At 37.8% G+C, this 21009-nt stretch overlaps 2 protein-coding genes across 2 annotated transcripts in view; one reads left to right on the forward strand and one right to left on the reverse strand.

Annotated features, from left to right (window-relative positions):
- LOC118748378 overlaps positions 1 to 4706 on the reverse strand; it is a 14041-nt gene extending 9335 nt beyond the window's left edge. Inside the window, exons 1-3 of the mRNA XM_036482749.1 lie at positions 4489 to 4706; positions 1658 to 1808; positions 3 to 1592 (exon numbers count right to left, since the gene is read on the reverse strand). Coding sequence (XP_036338642.1) covers positions 3 to 1592; positions 1658 to 1808; positions 4489 to 4706 — 1959 coding nt within the window. The remainder of the gene's footprint in view (positions 1 to 2; positions 1593 to 1657; positions 1809 to 4488) is intronic.
- A 5926-nt stretch (positions 4707 to 10632) lies between these two features.
- LOC118748402 lies at positions 10633 to 11496 on the forward strand. Its single transcript, XM_036482775.1, has one exon. The coding sequence runs from the start codon at positions 10633 to 10635 to the stop codon at positions 11494 to 11496; it is 864 nt and encodes a 287-aa protein (XP_036338668.1).
- The last annotated feature ends 9513 nt before the right edge of the window (positions 11497 to 21009 follow it).

A 21009-nucleotide genomic window follows, 5' to 3' on the forward strand; every position in this document is an offset into this window, starting at 1 on the left:
ACCACTACTCTCCCAGTTTGTCCGGCACGCGCCTGCTCATATAACCGCTCAAGCTCGCGATCGTCGGTTAGCAGTTTCTGCAGATTCAAAACGTCTGCACCACCGAGGCCTCCGAGCCCACCCAGCCCGCTTAGGAATCCTCCCCCCGCTCTTACTGGCTGAGCTTGTGGCTTCTTTGTTGTGCGCGCATTCGTCTGCTCCACCGACTGCAATTGCCGCAAGACTTGCTGTAGTTGTGCCGCATCCGGCTGCGCTGAGCTGCGCGTAGCTGGCGTGGATTGCAGCGCAAGCTCGTTGAAACGGTTCACTAAACTCGCCGTGCGTGGCGTTGGTGTGGCGAATTGCTGCGTGCCTGTGCGTGCAACGCTAGCAGGTTTTGCAGTGGGTGCAATGTTCTTCAGCACATTATCTGGATTAATACGCAATCGCTCAAGTTCCTGTAAATTTTCGAGCAACTTGTTAAGTTGGTCGGTGTTAGTTGTTTCGGTCTGGTGATTACCCGAGTTGCCGAAGTTAATATCGATATTCGGATCTATGCGTCTACGTGGTTTTTTCGGTTCAATTAGTAGCGGCTCGCCGTTTGTTATCAGATTGGGTGTTGTAGGTGCAGGAGTAGTTGTGCTCCTTGTGGTCGTAGTCGTCGGTCGTATGGTTGTGGTGGGGCTCAATACTTTCGGATTGATATTTAAACGCTCAAGCTCCTGCAAATTCTCGAGCAGTTTCTCCAGCTCACTGCTCGCTGCTTTATTCGCACTAGCTGGTGTGCCACGTCTCGGCAACTTTGCTGTAGAAATCTCGCTTCCACCAGCCGCGAGCTCAGTGCTTTGGCCCCTCACATTATTGTTTCCCTTCTTCAAATCCTTACGCTTACGGCCACCAACAATACCGAAACGTGTAAGATAACCCTCCACCTCAGGCTTGACGCGTATCTCCTCGCCAATATTTAGTGGCTTGAAGCTCGAATAAGCATCGGGCTTAATCTTCGGCGACAGACTATACCCCTGCAGCTCTTTTAGCTGTGAAATGCCTATCGTCTGTGGCACATAAGTCGATATAACTGGCTGTGGTGCGCTCTCTGCCGCATAGTAATCGTCGATGGTGAATCGATTGCGTGACTGTGTTTGTCCAACAATACCTAAACTCTCTAAGACATCCGCCACTGGGCGTACAGTCGTCGTCTGATCAGGTTTCGGCCTGCGCTGCTTGAGGAACTCAGCATTCTTCGCGCTATAATGGCTGCTATAACGGTGCACTGGCTTTGGCGTTGGATTTCGTTCCATATTCGTTTCATAGATGGCGCCGTTTATGCTATTAGTGACGGGTTGAAAACCGCTGGGTGTGCGCTGAGATGGCGCAGTCATCTTCAGCATGACTGGCGCCGGTGGTAGCGGATGATAAGTGGTCGGGCTGGGCGCAAACGCTTGGCGCGTTTTCAGCGTATAAGCAGGTTTATAGGTGGTCGCTGCGAAGTTTCCAATATTCGCTGTTTCAAGTTTTACTGGCGCGCTCGGATCGGGTGTAATGAATTTGATTGGCTGGTGTGATGTGTAAGAATCGATTACTCTCGTCACAGGCGGGCGTGTGTAGAGCTCCTGTCAGGAATAAAGAAAGTATTATTAGGAGGAATTAATAAAAAGAAAGAAATTCCCGACTTAACCTGTATGTTGCCCTCAGTTTTATTGTCCGTATTGTATGGCAGCACCAGCATGAGCGCACGCATGCTATCCGCGCGTCCCATATCGCCAGCTGCAATGCTTTTTTGGTACTCTTCGCGCGTCACCTTCTCATAGAGCTCCTCGATTTCACCTCTAAAAATTAAGAAAGTGGAAAAAATATTTTATAACAGGTCAAAAGAGGGTTATGAAGGAGTATATTTCAGCGCTATTGAACTCAATAACGCCTTTTTCATAATAAAGTTTAAGGAGAGATGTGAATAAATCATATAAGCGATGTAATCCAAGGGGGCGCATCTATATACATACAATATAATACGCGAAGGCAAACAATCTGCAGCGTTCGCCCGATTTTCAAAAATAGGGTGTCAAATTAAAGCGCTTGGCCTTTAAATGTACAAACTGGTTTTATTTTTGCGAACAGAGTTGCCGCCTATAGAACAATAAAATTCAAATCATTTCATAACCAATGCCATCATAACCCACCGTTCGTTAGATTTTCCAAAGTGAGGTGGCAAATGAAAAGGCTTGGACTACAGATATGTAATAAGGTTTTACTTTTTTAAAAAAAGTTGCCACCTTTTAAAAATTATATTCAAATTATTAAAAAAAAATCAATTATTACAAAATGGGTATCGATGGAATGGTTTTGAAAATCTTTGTTTCATAACTTAACTTTTGGAGGGCTACCACCTGTTTGAAAAATTAAATTCAATTTGAAATAAGTTTGGAGAAATTTGTTTCCACATATGGGTGCCAAGCGAAAGGGCGTTCAAACGGTAGTAGTTTGAAAATATTTTGAAGAGGGTTGCCACCTGCTTAAAATGTCGAATTTAGTTAACTTGTCCACAAGTATATGTAAGATCAAAATATGGATGTCAAACAAAAGAGTGTTAAGAAGTCTTTAGTTTGAACATTAAAAACTATTGGGAGAGGTTTGACACCTGTTTCCAAATTAAATTCAAATTATTAAATAAGTTAGAGGAATTTTTAAAATGTGGGTAGCAATCGAATCGGGTTTGAAAAATCTTTATTTTTTGAACTATATTTTTTAGGGTTGCCACATGCTTTAAAAAAAAATTTCAACTTCATCCATCAGTTAATTATAATATGTATCGCAATGACAGACGAAGGATATCTAAGAATGTCTTAGCGCGAAACTACTTTGCCACCTGTTTAAGTCGATTTTAATTAACTTTTACGCAAGTTATTTGAAATAAGAAGCGAAAGGGTGTTAAGGATACTTGAATTTGAACATTTAGTATGTTTGAAGAAGGTTGCGACGTGTTTATAAAGAGACATTACAGTTATTTAATAAGTTGGATGAAGATGGGATCGTCGAAATGATTATGAAAAGGCTTTTTTTCGGAAATATATTTATTAGGGTTGCCACCTGTTTAATATATCTAACTCAACTTAAATTAAGGCAATTACCGAATTCAAATATTTATTAAAATTTGGGTGTATATATTGGCGACAAATGAATGAGTGTTAAGAAATTTTTAGTTTGAACACTACAAATATTTTTTGGTGTTTAAAGAGGGTTGCCACCTGTTCGCAAATTCAAATGAAAAGTTAAATGAATTATTAAAATATGGGTGTCAATCATAATGCGATTGAAAAGGCTTTATTCTGAAATATATTTAGGAGGGTTGTCACGTATTTTATAAGGGACTTTCAAATTATTTTATAAGGTAAATGATTTTTCAAAGGATGGATATCAAACGAAATGGGTTTGAAAAGGCCTTTCAGATAGGTTCTGCAATTCACTTCCGAGTGAATTTAAACCCAAATTGAGCTTTGTAGAAGGTCACTCGAAAATAAATTATTTAACCGGCCTGTTCAGTTGTGAAATATGAGAGGCCAAAATAAAGGCCATATCGTGTAGTTGTGCGATAAGGTTTTACAATTTGTTAATATTAAAAACCGACTATGCGAAACAGCTGCACGGATTTAGAAGAGATTTGACACTCAAATCGCGTATACCCTGACTAAAATAAGTTTTTAAACTCCTATCTTGGGCGTTTTAACGCCGTGCGGCTAGTACACACCACTACAACTATTCGGGTCACAGACTTGATATACTTACAAACATACTTGGACCAAAAAGCAATCAAGGTTTCTATAATCGTATATAAAGATTTGGAGCACGAAGCCATCCACGCCGTGGATAGTGCCAAGAAAAGTGGCTCAAGATGCTGTCAGTGATAATCGCTAGTGCGAAAGCCCCAAAGAATACGATCTAATAGCCATCTTAGAATCAAAAATGCATTAGATAGCTAAAATAACTAAAGAACTCGAACGTTCCACAGTATGAGAAACCACTGTGCGAGAGTGAGAAGCCATTGTGGAACAACTCATTTAATGGTCGCTGGACTCAGCAGCGGCTACTAAATGCCTATTCCACACGGGGTGCAAAGCTCAACGTTCAAATGTGCTAGTAATGGTTTTAAATAGAACACCAACAGCAATAAAGTAAACCAAGTAAAGTAAAGCGATAGTAAAGCTTGGATCGAAAAAGTGTACGAATAATGCAAAAGGACGCATAATAACCGGCCAATGTATCTCACAAAAAAAAATATCAAAAATATCAAAACGAAGCACAATTCATCCATTTTTTACCTCCACTATACCTTCAATTTATCCCCCGGTTAATTTAACCAAAAATTGTGCAATTTTTTAAGTGCTGAAGAATACTGTAATGGACCTATGTAGTCCCGCAAATAAGCCAAAGTGAGCTTGCAGACACATAAATCTTCGTATGGACGTTATTGGGTTTTAATCATACATATATTCCCCCACTCTGTCCACTTACCTCGTCAGGCGTGGCAACGAAGGGTCTTGTGACAAAATACGCTGCACTTCCTCGATGGTCTCCTCCAATTCGGGTGGCTTGAAAAGTGGTTGCTTCTCAGTTGGACTAAAATAATTTCTTGAATCCGGGAATGGTTGATTAATGGTGGGCAGAGTGCTGAACGGTCGGATTTGAAGTAGAATAAGGCAGAGTAAAAGAATCTTCGGGCGATGATACATTGTGGCTAAAAATAGAAGAATGAAACAAAGTTTTAAAAATAAACCTTTTACAAAGCTATGAGTAACATATCTGCATTTTTTTTGCGCTTTAACCTAAATTGATTGTTTTATACTATGGGAACCCTCCTTTAATGCAATCGTCTTTTTTACCAATTAATTTTTTCAATATTTGAAAGCACTTAATATAACTAAATTTTTAATTTACTCTGCTTTTTTGTCTAATACTTATTAGCTTAGCTCCCAGCCATGTTCAACACACTCATAATTGCTCACTTCGCTGTTCAAAAAAAGAAAGATTCAGCATAAATGCCGGTATTTCATAACCTCTCAAACGCCGCTCATAATTTTTAATCGCACTCAACAACTTTTAATAACACTTTGAGCAAATCTATTTTTGTACTGACATATGTATGTGCATTGCGTTCATGAGTTTATGCTTGTAGGCATATTCAACTATTGGACTTTACTCGCCATTATTTAGACTTGGCGCGAGTTTTTTGTTTTAGCACTTAGTGCGCATTCGACGCAAGCAATAGCCGCAAAACAAGGTACTTAATTTGATTTTGCTTTGCTGGCAATTAAAAATTCTTTATGTTATTAAGTTGATTGCTATAAAAAAAAATTGCACTTTGCTTTAATGTTGATGGTTTTTCCAAAGCAGTGTCCATTCAAGCCAAAAGCAATAACAAACTCTTCTCGTCGATGCTTATTGTCTCTGGTTAAGCAGTTAATGGAAGCATGAAGTAAATTTTCAGATAAGCATAGCATCATTGCATCGTATACTCTGTATGTAGCAATCACTAAACTATCGCCGAAACTGATGCCCAATACAGCACGGAGATCTCACAACGGTGGTGTGCGAACGCAGTCGCATGCATAGCAGGCTACTAACGTCAGCATACCTACCGTACGAGGAGGAGTAACCACCATCAACTGCTTTCCGACAGCTTGTGATGCATGCTCAAGCACGCAGGCTGGACTTGGTAATTGGTTGTGATACAAATGGACATCATGAATTTTGGGGAAGCTCCAACACTAATACTAGGGGTGAGTCCATTTTTGATTTTATTCTTTCTACTAACCTAGTAACAAGGGTAAATGGCCAACGTTCCATAATAGGATTAGGGAAGAAGTTATTGATATAACACTGGTCACCAACTCAGCTACAGCCATGATAAATTAGTGGAGGGTATCGGACACGTGTTCTTTTTCAGATCAGAGCAGGATACTATTCACAATAGATTCAGAGGTAGCAGTATCACGACCATTTAGGAATCCGAAAAAAGCGGATTGGAAAACTTTATCTGAATTAGCGTCCAACACACCAAGGGAATGGTCAATTCAGATCTATGGCACGGAAGCTCTTCAACAAGGCTAAATGCAGCCGACGTGAGGAAGATTGGAACAAATATAAAATCATCTTTAACAAATACAAGAGTAGTATTATGGCTGCAAAGAAAGAGTCCTGGCAAGAGTTCTGCGGAATGCTGAAGACGACAAATGAGGCGTCGAGGCTCTGCAGGGTACTAAACAGTTCGGACGCGACTCTGGGAAGTGTCTTGAGTCCAGATGGCTCTGAAACGGCCTCCAGCCTGGAAACTCTTGAATGTTTAATAGGTACCCACTTTCCAGGCAGCACAGACCAAATTTTTAGTAATCATGTGACAAATCGGCCACGTGCCCCTTTAGAAGAGGTTTCAGGTATTATGAACAATGAAAAAGTAGCTTGGGTCATCAAATCTTTAAATCCATTTAAAGCAGCGGGACCGGACGGCGTGATTCGAAAGATGCTTAGAAAGCGGATAGCGGAGGAGCAGAATAATCAACGCCACCATGGGCACAGGATCTGTGAGAAGGAAAACCATAATGGACACGTCTCAAAGGGGTGTGCTATCCCCTCTCCTCCGGCTCCTGGTGGTGAACGAAATTCTTGAGACCTTTAAAACCAAGAGAATGAGATTGGTCGCCTACACCGACGATTTAGTGGTACTGGCAAATTCCTGTCAACGATAAGTGAACTAATGGAGAGTTCACTAGGTGATATCTCTAAGTAGGTCAACCAGAATGAATTGGTGGTAAAGCCCTCCAAGACAGAACTGGTATTGTTTACAAGGAAAAAAAGTACCAACTTTTTTTCTGCTGAAATTAGGGTAATCCACTTTGAAACTCTCCTTCGAGGCAAAATACCTTGGAATTATTATGCCCTCCAAGTAAAATTGGAAAAATAATTTAGAGGAGAGAACCAAGAAATCTCTAGCAGCATTCTGCACGTGCAAAAGGACCTTTGGAAAGTAATGGGGACTATCACCGTACGGGATGTACACCACAGTGATTAGACCAATTCCAACCCACGGGTCCTTGGTATGGTGGAGATCCTTGAAAGAGTTATTCATAAGCACGACGACTGGAAATTATCGCGGTATCAGCCTTCGAAACCCACTGTCAACGAACTGGGTGGGGTTTGTCAGTGTGGCTTTGGAGCTGGAAAATTCACCATAGACCTCGCATTCTACATATACCAACTCACAAGAATAGGTTTGACACACTATCTATGTATTTGTTGATTTTAAATTCGCTTTCGACAGCACGAAAAGAAGTTGCCTTTATGCGGTGATGCCTGAACATGGTCTCCTAGCGAAGTTAGTACGGTTGTGTAGAATGATGTAAAGCAATACCACCAACTTCGTCAGAATTGGGAGGGACCTCTCCGAGCCGTTTGAAACTTTATGAGGCTTAAGACAAGGAGACTTTTTACAGTGTGGAGAAAATTATGTAGACCTGAACCGTTCTGGTAGAACTTTTTATACAAGCGTACAATAGCTGGCATTCGCCGACGACATCGACAGCTTCGGTAAATACAAGCGCTACGTCTGTCCTACCTTCTCGGTGGAGAAGCAAAGCGCGTGGTTCTTGTGGTGAATGACTACCAAACCAAGTATCTCCTGACATCTGACATGCCACAGGCGCTTTCGCACCCCGGCACCCGCATCACGATGACAGTTATAAATTCGAAAAATTTTACTACTCCGCTGATTTAGGACCAGTATTAACACCAATAAAAATGGCAGTATTGTAATCCAAAGGAGAATCACTTGTGCAAACAAGTGCTACACTGGACTGAGTAGACTACTGAGAAGTAAACATCTGATGTGGTGGCTCTTGGACTTTTCTAAAAAAAAGATTGTATCGAAGATTTACGGGCCTTTGCGCATTGGCGACGTTGAATAACGCAGAAGATGGAACGATGAGCTGTATGAGCTTTACAACGATATAGACATAGTGCAGCGGATTAAAATACATCGGCTTCGCTAGGTTGGCCATGTCGTTGAAGAAGGCCTCCTCTGCGATGGCAAGACCAGGTACAGAAGGACTTGGCTTCAATTGGCGTCAGTTGGCACAGAACAGAAACGACTTGCGTGCTTTATTGGAATTGGCCAGAATCGCTTAGTCGGTTACAGCGTCAATCAAGAAGAAGGAGATATGTATGTTTATGTAAATTTTGTACATACATTCAATTTACATATCGTCGTTTAAAGTGCAAAACCGCGTATCAACAAAATGCAAAACCGCGTATGTGAAGTTGTAAAAATTATTTTCTAGAGCGTAAAAACACCAATATTTCAAAATGGTTCTCGTTTTTCTAAAGTAATCGCATTTCTGGCTAGTATATATCAGGGCGAATGGATAAGAATTGAACCAAGAGCTTGTGTGAGCAAATCCAATTTTTGGCAGCCAATGTCAGTTACGCGGTTTTGCAGAATTACGATACGCGGTTTTGTACTTTAAACGACGATATGTGTATGTATGGGCTGGTAATCTGAAAAACGCTGAAGTAATCTCAGCAATGAACAACAATAAGAAATAGAAAAAATTCATAAATATCCCAAAAAAGTCAGGTGTATGTAATTGTTTAGCTGTGCAGCTTACTTACTTTAAGTAATAAATATGAGCTTGAATGCTCGTATGCATATGTTACCCTCAAGCGCTTATCTATTAAGAGTTGACAACGAGCTTGCGCATGCGCAACAAAACTGTCATTTGCACGTGCCGTCAAGCATGAAGAGTTGCTCTAGGGAATATATACATAGTTGGCGTTCAATTAAATGTGTGTTAACATATGTACTTGTATTTTAGTACATATGTATGTACACATACATACAGATGTTCATCCATATTTATATGTAGCAATTCATAGCAAGATTGGGATCTTTGGGTAAGTAGTCGGAAAATAAAGGCTCTAAGAGCAAATCGTCGTGTAAAGTACAAAACCGCGTATCGTCATTCTGCAAAACCACGTAACTGACATTGGCTGCCAAAAATTGGATTTGCGCACACAATCTCTTGGCTCAATCCTTATCCATTCGTCCTGAAATATGCTAGCCAGAAATGTGTTTGCTTTACAAAAAAGATAACCATTTCGAAATATGAGTGTTTTTACTCTCTATAGAATAATTTATGCATTCTCAACTATGCGGTTTTGCATTATCTTGATACGCGGTTTTGTACTTTAAACGACGAAATATTTGTTAATGGACTGAATCTGATCGACATGGTTGAAGTTTATCGAAAAACCATAGATCGGATTAGCCGCATTGCGATAGATGTAAGTGACGCGAGTCCAATAACATTTGTTGTTCTCTACACTGCGCCACTGAAAACGTAATTGGACTCCAGCGAGCACGAAAACTAACTCTATTACCACAGTTAAATTTGACTTTTAAACAGATGGCATCCTTCTGCAAAGATATTTTGGAGATAGAGAAAATTGTCGCTAACTGGTTACAGAATCTCCACCCAGGTTAAGTTATCTTTCTTCTCGCTCTTATAACTACCCCTGGTAAAATATCACCATGACCTAAACTCCTCTGACTTGACATTCACAAGAAAATTTAGCTTCTAAATTGAACTGACTTTGAATTACTGAACAGGTGTTAACTCTATCCAAAAATATATACGAAATGAAAAATTTGAAATCACTCTCGAATGAGATCTTCATAACAAATTATTTTAATTGATTTTTTGTTTCTAAACAGGTGGCAGCACTCTTCAAAAATAAAAATAAAGAGATAAAGTCTAAGACATTTTCCGATTGACAGCTACATACGAATTTGTATTAAAAGATTTCAATTAAATTACTTATCTATAAAACTTATTTTAAATTTTTAACCCGGTGGCAACGCGCTTACGCCTCTTCTTATGGGTATCAAATATTAAATAATTTAATATAATTTGCTGATTAAATTTATTAGAATTTCTAAGCAGGTGGCAAACCTATTTCGAAATATTTTCGAAAAAAACCCCATTTCGTTCGACTCGCACATTATTGTGAAATTGTATATAGCTTTTTACTTAATTGATTTAGCTTTTGAAAAAGGTGGCAACTCTCATTAAAAAATCTACCTTAATCGAGGTTATAATATATTTATGCGCTTAATTTCAATGAAATACGGTCAGATATTAGCTATTTTAGTGTGATAGAGCAACACCATATTCACATTTATGATGTCGAGCCCTAACCCAAAATACGTATGCGATTTTTTATTCAAAAATATTCCTTTTGATACAGAAATACATCCAGGAGCATTTCTGCATCAAAACTAAAATATAGAAAAAAATTTCGCTTACGTTGTTTGGCGGTTAGGAATTACGTTTTAAACATGCGAACCTTTTAAATATTAAAAAAAATAAAATAAGGAATGACAGACAGACGGCTTTTTTTAATTTTTATTTTAATTATTTTAAAGCATATTTACATACTTCTCTTTTGCATCCAAGTTTCCCGCGCTTTAAACTGTTTAATGTGATATTTCCTTTCATTTTCGTTGAAAAATTCTTGTGAAAATCGTGAAATCGTTCGCAAAATTTTCCAAATCTATTTAATCGTATAGCATTTTCCACATTTTAATATTCAAATTCGCTTTTCAAAATGATGTCTCAACAAATCTATTGGGATGAACACAAGGATGTGACGCTGGACGCCAAGCCGCGCGATGTGCTCATACGTGACATCCCACAAAAATGGCTGGCACGCATTTGCGATTACATGGTGGAGAATTCCTTTCGGCTCAATCGCCTCTACACGCAACTAAAAATTCACGACATACCCAATGTGGAAGAATACTATCGTCGCTACGTGAAGCATGTGTTGCACGACGAATGCAGCATTATGGTGATCGACGAAGAGACCAGTGAAATATTCGGCGTCGCACTTGTCAAGTTGATGACCAAGGAGTGGCGTTCGTGGACAATTTGGCTGCAAATTATCGACCAATCCACACTGTACGGTGAGTTTATGCTGCTGCGTCGCATGCAAGTGCTCAATTTCGAGAAAGAACATCCGGAGCATGAGTACGATAGCCTGCACCTCTTCGAGTATTATCTGCGGCCGGAACTGAAGGCGAATGTTGACTTCATGACCAAATTCTTCAACGTCATCTGTGAAGTGGCCCGCCACATGTTGATGCCACGCGTCAGCCTCGTCGGCACAATGCTGGAGGAACAGCAGCAAGCGGAAACAGCCGGTTTTCAACCGCTCTCTCAACTCATCTACTCGCTGGTGGAGGTTCAAGGTTTGCGCGCATTTCAGACACTACGCGACATCAACGAAATGTATATGGTGTTGTACGAGCGGTCAGTCGAGCCTCTTATGCCCTTCTATTGCTTGCCACCACCGTATGCGTTCGACGAGGAGGATCGCCGGAAGCACGAACCGTACACAGTGTTGGATCAGGGAGTGGATGCGCTGGATACTGATAGCAAGCGTTCGTTATCGCGGATAATGATAAAGTAGCGCCAGCAAAAGGTACTTGCGACTGCTTCTCAATGATGAGAGTTGTATTCTTTGTTCTAACTTTTTGAAAAAAAAATAAGTAATCGCGAGTGTATGAAATTGTAAATTTTTATCAATATCTTAATACGAAATTGAAAAAATTTACAAAGTGTTGTCTCGTTCACAAATTTAGAAGACAAATCTATTATTACTTGAGTATATAAGGATAAGGTTGCCTACAACTTATTCTATTGGCTTGGTTGGTTAAACAGCGTCCTGCTGTTTTTCCTCAGTGCTGAAATATACGAATACCACCAGTGAGGATTCTCTTTATCCTTCGGGAGGATGCTTGGGCAACAGGCCCCAAAAGCGATATAGACATATACAGAGTTATTTAACGTGAAAATTGCAAGAAAATTTGAATTCCCTGAAAATTCAATTACAATTTTTTAAAAGAAACGTGATAGGTATTTTTAAAAAGTTTTCTTATGTGTTTAAGAGGTGGGTGTTGCCGGAAATAAAGACTTCCGGGATGTTAAACGGTTCAAAGTTGACCGACGTATTACTCGAAAGGACGGTTCGGTTAAATAGAAAATGAAATTCTGACCACACTAACGAAGAATAAAAAAAATTGGAAAAAAGGGTTACCTTCATAGAATCATTTTTGCATGGAAAACAAGTTTTTACATGGTGAGAAAAGTTCCAGAAATAAACTCCGTCAAGAAAGATACTGCAAAAGAGAATAAAACTCTCTAGGCCAAGAATTTCATCCATCCGATTTCCTAGCAAATGCAGCTGAAAAATTGAGAGCAAAAAAAATTGGCAGCCCGTCTATATGGCATTTCACCAAACTGTCCCAAGCTATGACCGAATGAGAAGGACTCAAAAAATGTCACCAAAGACCTTCATGGCTTTGAAAGAATGTGCGCTTCAGCAGCTGTGAGGGAATGTTAGGCACTATTACATATATAAACGCTAATTGGCGAGATTCGGCGGAAAATTCAAAACATCTTATTAAAAAATAATAGCTCTTGTTTTTTACCACTTTTATTCAATAAAATGCTTTTATTTTTGAAAATCTGACAACTGGTTCAGAACACTTCGGCTTCATTGCACCGAACAATTTTAGTCGGCGCAGTCCTTATACCTATGTATTTACCAAAGGTTGATATCTATGTGGAAAAGAAGTATCGAAACTATAGCAGACAAATCGCGCTATACGGGTATATAGCATAGGCATTCATTGGTGTAGAAAAATTACAGGTGGTTAACAGTTTGGTCAAAATTATTCGGCTTATCGCTGGTAGCTAGGAACTCATTTGCATTCCCCGCAATTAAATATTAATTAAATTTTTTTTATGATACATTGTGTCAAAAGCTTTTGTTAAGAAACTATGTAAATAATACATGCAAAGACAAATACAGATTGTAAATTGTAATTAACGCGAAGTTAAAAAACAAAAATGTGAAAGTACAAAATTCCAATAAAAACCAAAGCACTCAAAATAGTCGTCATACAAGTTTTATTTTCAATACACACAAAAGAAACAAAGCGCAGTAAGTTTGAATGGCTTTTATTTGATAAGTATTTTTTTGACCTCTAAATGGTATATTCAAACCACAAAATAAAGTTCGCTCAAGCACATGAAGACAAATGCTGGGAAAGAAATACATACACACATATAAATGTATAATTTAAAGAAAAAGGAAATGCCTTCAATGTCAGCGAAATAAATTATTCCCAAAGCTCTGCAGTTTCATAGACCTAAAATGCACCCAGAGAAGATGCCATTAAGGTACTAATTGACAAACTAGTTATGTAGATACATAGTTAGTTATAAGCACAGCTTTGTGTTAAGTGTTTAGCGTTCATTATACTGAAGATTAAAGTTAAATTTATTTAATAAATAACTCAGCTTAAAAATCTTAGAAATGCGCTATTTATGTAAATACATATGTACATACATATAAGTATAAGTATAGCAGGAAGATATATACATACATAAATTGAGCTTAAATTGAGCCTGCTAAAGCAGCCGAGACAGTAGAATGCTGAGACGAATATAAACATCTTCTCAAGATATATAAAAAAAAATTCTGTATGCGAGAAGGACTTCATGGAACAACTTTTGTGGGGAATCAGAAAACACATTTGAAATAGTTATCTAGGCTTAAAAGGAAACTCATGAAAAAGAATCCTATTTGTAGTCTCCTAACAAGTAGTGAGGGAGAGTGGACTCAAAACGGTTATGAAACGTTAGAGGAGCCGTTGAAAGAGCATTTCCCAAACTGTCGACCAATAAATGATATGAATCAGGATCTCCCTTTGAAAACGGGGATACACACCATATAAATCACTTGGACCCGATGGCTTCAGAAATCAGATCCAATCACTCTTTATTGGCCAGAACAGCTCTTCAATGCTTTCAGTAGGCTCTCGCATGTGCCCATTTCGTGGAAATAATTTTTTTCTTAGGCATACTCCGTGAGACGAATAAAAGGCGATCAGAACAAAGTGTATGCAAAGTTTAAATGGCCAATTTACGCCTCATTAAACTTGCACGTAAACCACCAAGGGTGGCAACCATCTTCAAGTGACTGTAGACTTATGGTGCGTCTCATAGGTTAGCTAGTCACGCCCTTAAAATCGGTAATAAATACAAAAATTTATAATCGCATTCGGTGATCCTATCTTGCATTTTCTTGGCTAATATGGTTTAAGTTTGATGATTTTAAAATTTAAGTCAATTAAAATTTTTTATTAAGTTTAATGAATTATTGTAATATGGATATCAAGCGAAATGCTTTCCAAGAAGCTTTATTTTTAACAACATGTAGGGGCGTTTTCACCTCTTTAAAAAACGAAATTCAACTTAATTCATTTGTTAATTGATACACATATATAAATATCAAACTCTCAGACGATTTACCTCTTTAATTTGAAAATACTTTCAAATAATTCAAAAATTCATATGAATTATTGAAGTGGCACCTTTTCATTGAATTCGAAGAAGTTTTGTTTGAAATTTATTGAAAATTTCCACAGGTTTAAGTTGACGTCAAAAGCTGTAAGGAATAGTATGACGAATTTCTTCCAGCATCCAGAGATTTCTACCGTCCTTTCGTCAGTAATTTTAAGTTTTCTCTTTCGATACCCACCGATTTCCATGGAAATTAAAAATGAAGCTTTGTAAGATTATTACAAAATATGTACCATTTTTTTGATTTTTCAAAACCACTTAGAACATTATCAATTTACCGAACTTTTATTAGTCCCCTCCTACATATACAATACAATAGCACACCCGGCGAACTTCGTCCCGCCCAAAATTATTATTTTTATTTTTTGATTGGAACATTTTGGTCCAACATTTTCACCAACAATTCACGTTCTCGATTTCCAGGGCACATTTATCTGCAAATATTGTAGTTTGGTGGTCGACAGAAGGCATATTTCCATTAATAATAATAATAGATTGGCTCTTACACATATGTTAGCGTTTGGCCGAGCTTCGCCTCCGACTTGTGGCGTGCGCCTTGATATTGTCACACAAAGCGGAGGGACCTACAGTTTTACGCCGACTACGAACGGCGAATGTATTTTTATGAGAAGCTGTTTTTCGTGGCAGAAATACACTCGGAGGTTTGCCATTGCCTGCCGAGGGTCGACGGCTTATAAAAAAAGCCTTTTTTGTGTTCTTGGGTGGAATGTGGAATGTTAGCACACTCTGCTAACCACTACAGCACAGCGGCCACCAATTCAATATACATATACTTATTTCAGATGAATTACTTTAAAAGTCTTATCAAGGAGCGCTATGGTTCTAATGGTTGTTTTAACGGTGATAATTTGGGATATACCTTGTTTATATGGCATCAAACGCGGTATCGAATTAACTCGAGTCAGTGTAACTCGCTTGTAATGCAAGTTTTTATATGCAAGAAAATGAAATGAGTCAATGGAACACACTTTGAAACAGTATCCAGAAGAACCACCAAAATACACACGAAAAAGAATTTGTTAAAATCGGTTCATACTAGAGATGGGCACGGGCCGGAATATTTGCTGTCAGCACGAACTCGTGCGTGCATGGGCGTTCAGTAAAATTTCATAAAAGCACGAATAAGCACGAAAAAGCCCATTGCTAGTACTACAAATTTAGATAAGCTTTTGTTTTTATACAAAAAAAAGTACATATTAAAACTCTTTTGATAAGAGAAAAGCAAAAAAGAAATACTTGGGAACTGATAGAAAAAATAAGATACTTAGTAGTTTTGTTTACATATCTGTACATAAAATATCTTCCACTGATTCGCTTAAGTAAATATACATACATAAACACAAAATTAACAAGTAATTTTTAGCAAAAAAAAACGACTTAAAAAAAAATATATATATTTCATGATCCACTGATCGAATCTAAACCAGCTTACTATGGGACCACCTCTGAGATACAACCTTTCCGATGCAAAAACAGTTATCGAAATCGGTTGACGTGGTCCAAAGTTATGCGGTAACATACATAAAAAAAAATATTTCGACGAACTGATAACCTCCTCCTTTTTTGGAAGTCGGTTAAAAATATGTACATATGTATACATACAATAAAAGTTGGCTCTTTATTTCCGGGCTAGGACGTGTCTCGTCGGGCCGGGCCGGGCCCTACTAAAATTCTTAACGTGCGGGCTCGTGCGTGTTTTTGAAAGTTGACTTTGCACTCGTGCCGAGCCGGGCCTGACAATTTAGGCCCCTGTCCATCTCTAGTTCATACACAAACACACGAACAGAAGAATTATATACATACAAAGATATGTAAAAGTTTCAGAACGTTAAGAAGGTGCCACGCCCCTTTTAACAAAGCCCGAATTTTCTCCATGAGTATGGTATTGATTTCATATACGTCAATACCAAGTTTCAGTAGTCTACCTTGAACACTTCCAGAGAAAAGCAATATGAAAAATTCGATATGTATGGAAGGTGCCACGCCCCATTCACCTAGCGGTATGAATTATATTGTACGACCTATTCTCATACCTACAATATAAGTACACATAAAAAATTACATAAAACTCGGTCCAGCCGTTTCGGAGGAGTGCGACCACAAACACCGTGACACGAGATTTCTATGTATAAGATATATCTAGTGCGTGTGACAGTAAGCTGAATTTACTATCTTTCAGAATTAAGTTTTTCAGTTGGAAATTAAAATTTCATTAAAATCGGACAACATTAACCAATTCGGCCTCCTATGATTCTTCATTATTTAACAAAAAATACTGTGTGTAGAAATTTGTACACGGGAATCTCCACTGTGCACTCTCCTAAGGCAAATAAAAACATGCCTTGCCCTCTTTTCGGCATTCAGTGTACTGCAGTGATATCAGCTAAGTATTTCTCCTAGGCAACCATAATTAGACAGATCCGTAAGGTCGCATTCTATATTCCGTTTGTCATGATTGTCAATGTGCGGCGAGGTAATTATACGAGGATGGCGAGTTCCATGCGAAACAACCCCACTATTGGAATAAATTTCGAATACATATATGGACACGTACGCGTATTATGGATTGCTCATATGCATGTGCCCACTTACAGCTGCACCAAATTTTAGACTACTAAACAGTAATACTACGAAATTTAAGCCCGAAATTATAGGACTAAAAAACTATTGCAACGTTTTCATAATAGTTTGAAATATCGCGTAAAATGTACAATATCTTGCTATTATTTGTATTTACTTACTTACATATGTTTTGCTCTTTATTTATGAAATTACCGACTTACTTACTTAAGATTAGATATGACGTAAACTACATGAAAATATAGTAAATGCGAATAACAGCCTAATCTACATGCAGGTACATAAGCACAATAAATGGCAAATTGGTTGCGACACCACAAAAACATAACAACATACATAAGCACATACACACATACATGCATATATATTTATTTACAAAAGTTTATAAACACACAAATTGTTAAAACAGCAAGTTTGTCGCTTAAGTCTTTAGTTTAATGTATGGCCGAGACCTCGGTGATAATTGCAGTTGACTTTTGAACACTTTTCGAAAGTTTCGAGTATGATCATGATTGTGAATATTTACGTCATAAATGCATACATATACATATGAGTTTCATTAAAGAAAAATACACACATACGAGTGAATGTTGATTTATGTTGCATGTATTTATTTAATTTTGTAATTTCTTATTGTTTTTTTTACACTGTTATCTTAAGCGCTTAAATGATTGCGTGTGCGCACATAGAAAAAAAATATTTTTGTAACATTTATGCAATTGTCGCAAAGCACATAATCGTAAACACTTCAACGCAAGTTAGGTTATTTAATAAGTAGCATTTTTGAAGAGCAAAAAAGAAAATAAGTAAACAAAAAACATGTAAAATGGAAATTAAATAATTTGCGAAAATTACATCAACAAACGAGCGCTAGTAGCAAAAGTACGCGAGTAACTGACAACTGAATAGCTACCACAACTCGTACTACTTACATACAAACATATGTATGTATGTACCTACACACTGGCAATGGCTTGCAAGGCATTCGAATGTAACTTTGTGCATGAAATGTGGCACATTGCCCGTAAGCAAGGCAACATACAATCAAATAAACGCTAAAATGCATGAATAAAAGCGCCAAATGCTAGTTGGTGCGCTTGCATGCACTTTTTCTGCATTTTCCACACAGCAGTGCGCTATTTCACAATGTTGCACTCACTACTTACGGCTTGTAGGAGAATTTTGCCGCTTTGTTGTTGTTTGTTGCTATTTATGTATTGTTATGTGCATTGTTGTAGTTACCGGTGCTTTTGTAGTTAACGGTCTTGCGGCGGTTTTACTACTCCACTCCACTGCAACCTGCATTTAAACAGCATTGCCACGTGTAGCTAGTCACGAATAGCCGCATTGCAGTGGCACGTGCCTTCTATCTTTTGGCTATCAGCTCAGCATCTATGCAATGCTAGTAGTTATTTGGACGTCTGCCTCTTTTTGTGTGTGATTTCTTTGTATTGTTTGGCTTTTCTTGGTCATTGCGTTAGTAATGTAGTTTTTGCTTACATTTCCATGACGTGTGAGCAGACATCGGTGTTACTTTTTTATAAAACTACTTAAAGTTATGGAGTTTCTTGTACGAGTATAAAGAGTTTGATTTCTTAGTTTAAAAACGTGGACTAGTTACAAATTATCGATTGAGGAAGCTAGCACCACCAATATTTGATCGCAAACTTACTCACTAATTAAGTGGAGAGGCTGGGTTCGGTTAACAGAAGCGTCAAATATTATCCACAACCAGATCCCAATAGATCTTCATCTGAAATAAGTGGCCAGAGAATCAAGCCTGTGGGGGATAAGGCACTTCGAAAATAATTTATAATTGATGAAATGCAATTAGGAAGGATAATCATTAGACTAGTATATGATATAAAATCTGGACTCCAGCTGGAACGTGCAAGTGCTATCAAGATAAGACTGGAAAAGCAATCGAGGGGCCGATAGTGAAGTTATTGCGGTGTGGGAGTTGGAGTCTACTTTAAGCAGCTCGGTATTGCTCTATTCTTACGATAGGGAAAAGTAAGAAGCATCCCTGCAGGAAATGGATCTAACTATAAGCTAACTTTAAGTTGATTAGAAAGGAGCTAAAAGTCACTTATTATCTAAATATTTTCTTTGACGAAAGCTAACTATATTTTTATGGCGACGACCGCGAAATAGTCAAGGGTGGTTACTTCTGCATTAGCTGTAACTAACTTGTAACTAACTACTTTTGGACATAAAATATCAATAGGAAAAACAAAATATTTTTATTTTATTTATTTTTATGTTTTTATTTATTTACTTTATTTATTTTATTACATTTAATATTTGTTTACATATTCTGCTGTAAGTAGTCCCATATTCCAACTCCGTCAGACATAAACTTCAAAATGATAATATGAAATTTCGATCTTGGTTTTATTTGTCCTCAATTTGAAAAAGTATTTGCGACGTGCAGGATATTTAAATAGAAACGCGTTTAAAGAAAATAATCCCGTTCATTACTCCTGCATTACTTGTCAAGTAGTTTTAAGTTAGCTGTTTGTAGTTAACTATTTTATAGAAATCCAGCTAAAAACCTAACTACAATTGGGTTATTTTTTATCAATTGATAATTTTTTTCTGCAGGGATTTTCCAAGAGGAAGTTTTAGTTATGCTCGAATCCTGTAAAATGTTAGGGTACTTACACACAGCAAGCGGAGCCGAGCCGAGCAAAACTATGCCAAGCTTTCAGATTGCAGCAGATAAATATATGTATGTATGTAAATAAGTATAAATGTTGTGTTGTGTTATAGTAAGCATTTTATGGGCGACATAGACGATGCGTCTGACTCGCGAATCATCTGTGACCCGCCTTTCGACTACACACAGTTGAGTCATTCAAAGTCATGTCAGAGTCATGTCGGTGTAATTGACACAAATTTATTTTCACTAACGAAAAATCCATTTAGGCAAATCTATCACATATTTTAGCCGTTTTTCATTGAATATAAGTTTTTTGGTAAATTTTTATCCGCGGCCTTGCTTTTTTCAATGAGAACACCTGACGCTTCGCATTGCCCTGCCTGCTGTCGCTGGGCTTTCTGCTTGTACGTGCATTTAAACACTTCAGCAAAACAAACCAAAACTATTTTTTGACAGGCAGGCGGCAATAATGGCAAATACATCTGCGGGTACCAAATCAAAATGGTTGTACCAAGTAACATAGGACAAAATATTACCCACGATAAGAGCATTAAAATGGCGCAAAAAGGGGCTAATTGTATCGTTAACACTAACTAGGACACACTACAACGAATCTACCACACCCTAGTGGGCACCATGAGTAAGCAGAGAGAGCACCGTACCACGTAAAATGAAATATTTACCTCGTTATTCGCGTAATTTCAAATACTCAAAAACGTAACGCTCGTACCACAAAAGGTATAATAAAAAATTAAGAAGGAAAAGCCAACACAAGTTTCGGGCAAAGCATTTTGGCAATAAAATTTAGTCGGCTGTAAAAATTCAACAATTTAATTAACAGGAGGTTAAGAAAAAGTTTAACTGTATGTCATATGGCGCTTTTATGTTGTCGACTCTGAAAAACACTTGTATGTCATGCGTATTTGTTTTTATATTCGTACAACTAAGTGACATCATTGAAATATTACATAATAGCAATAAAAACCTTTTTTAAAACAAAAATGAAAGTAAAGTTAAAACAAAACTATAAAAAATATTAAATGGGCAAAACGTGTAGGTATGTGCAAACACACAAAATGTACAAAGATTCGTACAAGTAAACATTTTAATTTCCATTATAAAATATACCCCAGCTAAGCAGCACTCACTTCTAAGAATGCGTGCGTACATTAAACAGCTGTTGGTATCTAAAAAAAAATTACATAGTAAACAACTGAGTTCAAGCATTCAAAGCAGAAAGTCTTAAAAACACACAAAAAATTCAAATTAAATGACAGCAAACACCATTAA

Source organism: Rhagoletis pomonella, unplaced genomic scaffold (assembly GCF_013731165.1).
Source record: "Rhagoletis pomonella isolate Grant_MI unplaced genomic scaffold, Rhpom_1.0 Rhpom_scaffold_00013, whole genome shotgun sequence".
Taxonomy (NCBI): Eukaryota; Metazoa; Arthropoda; class Insecta; order Diptera; family Tephritidae; genus Rhagoletis; species Rhagoletis pomonella.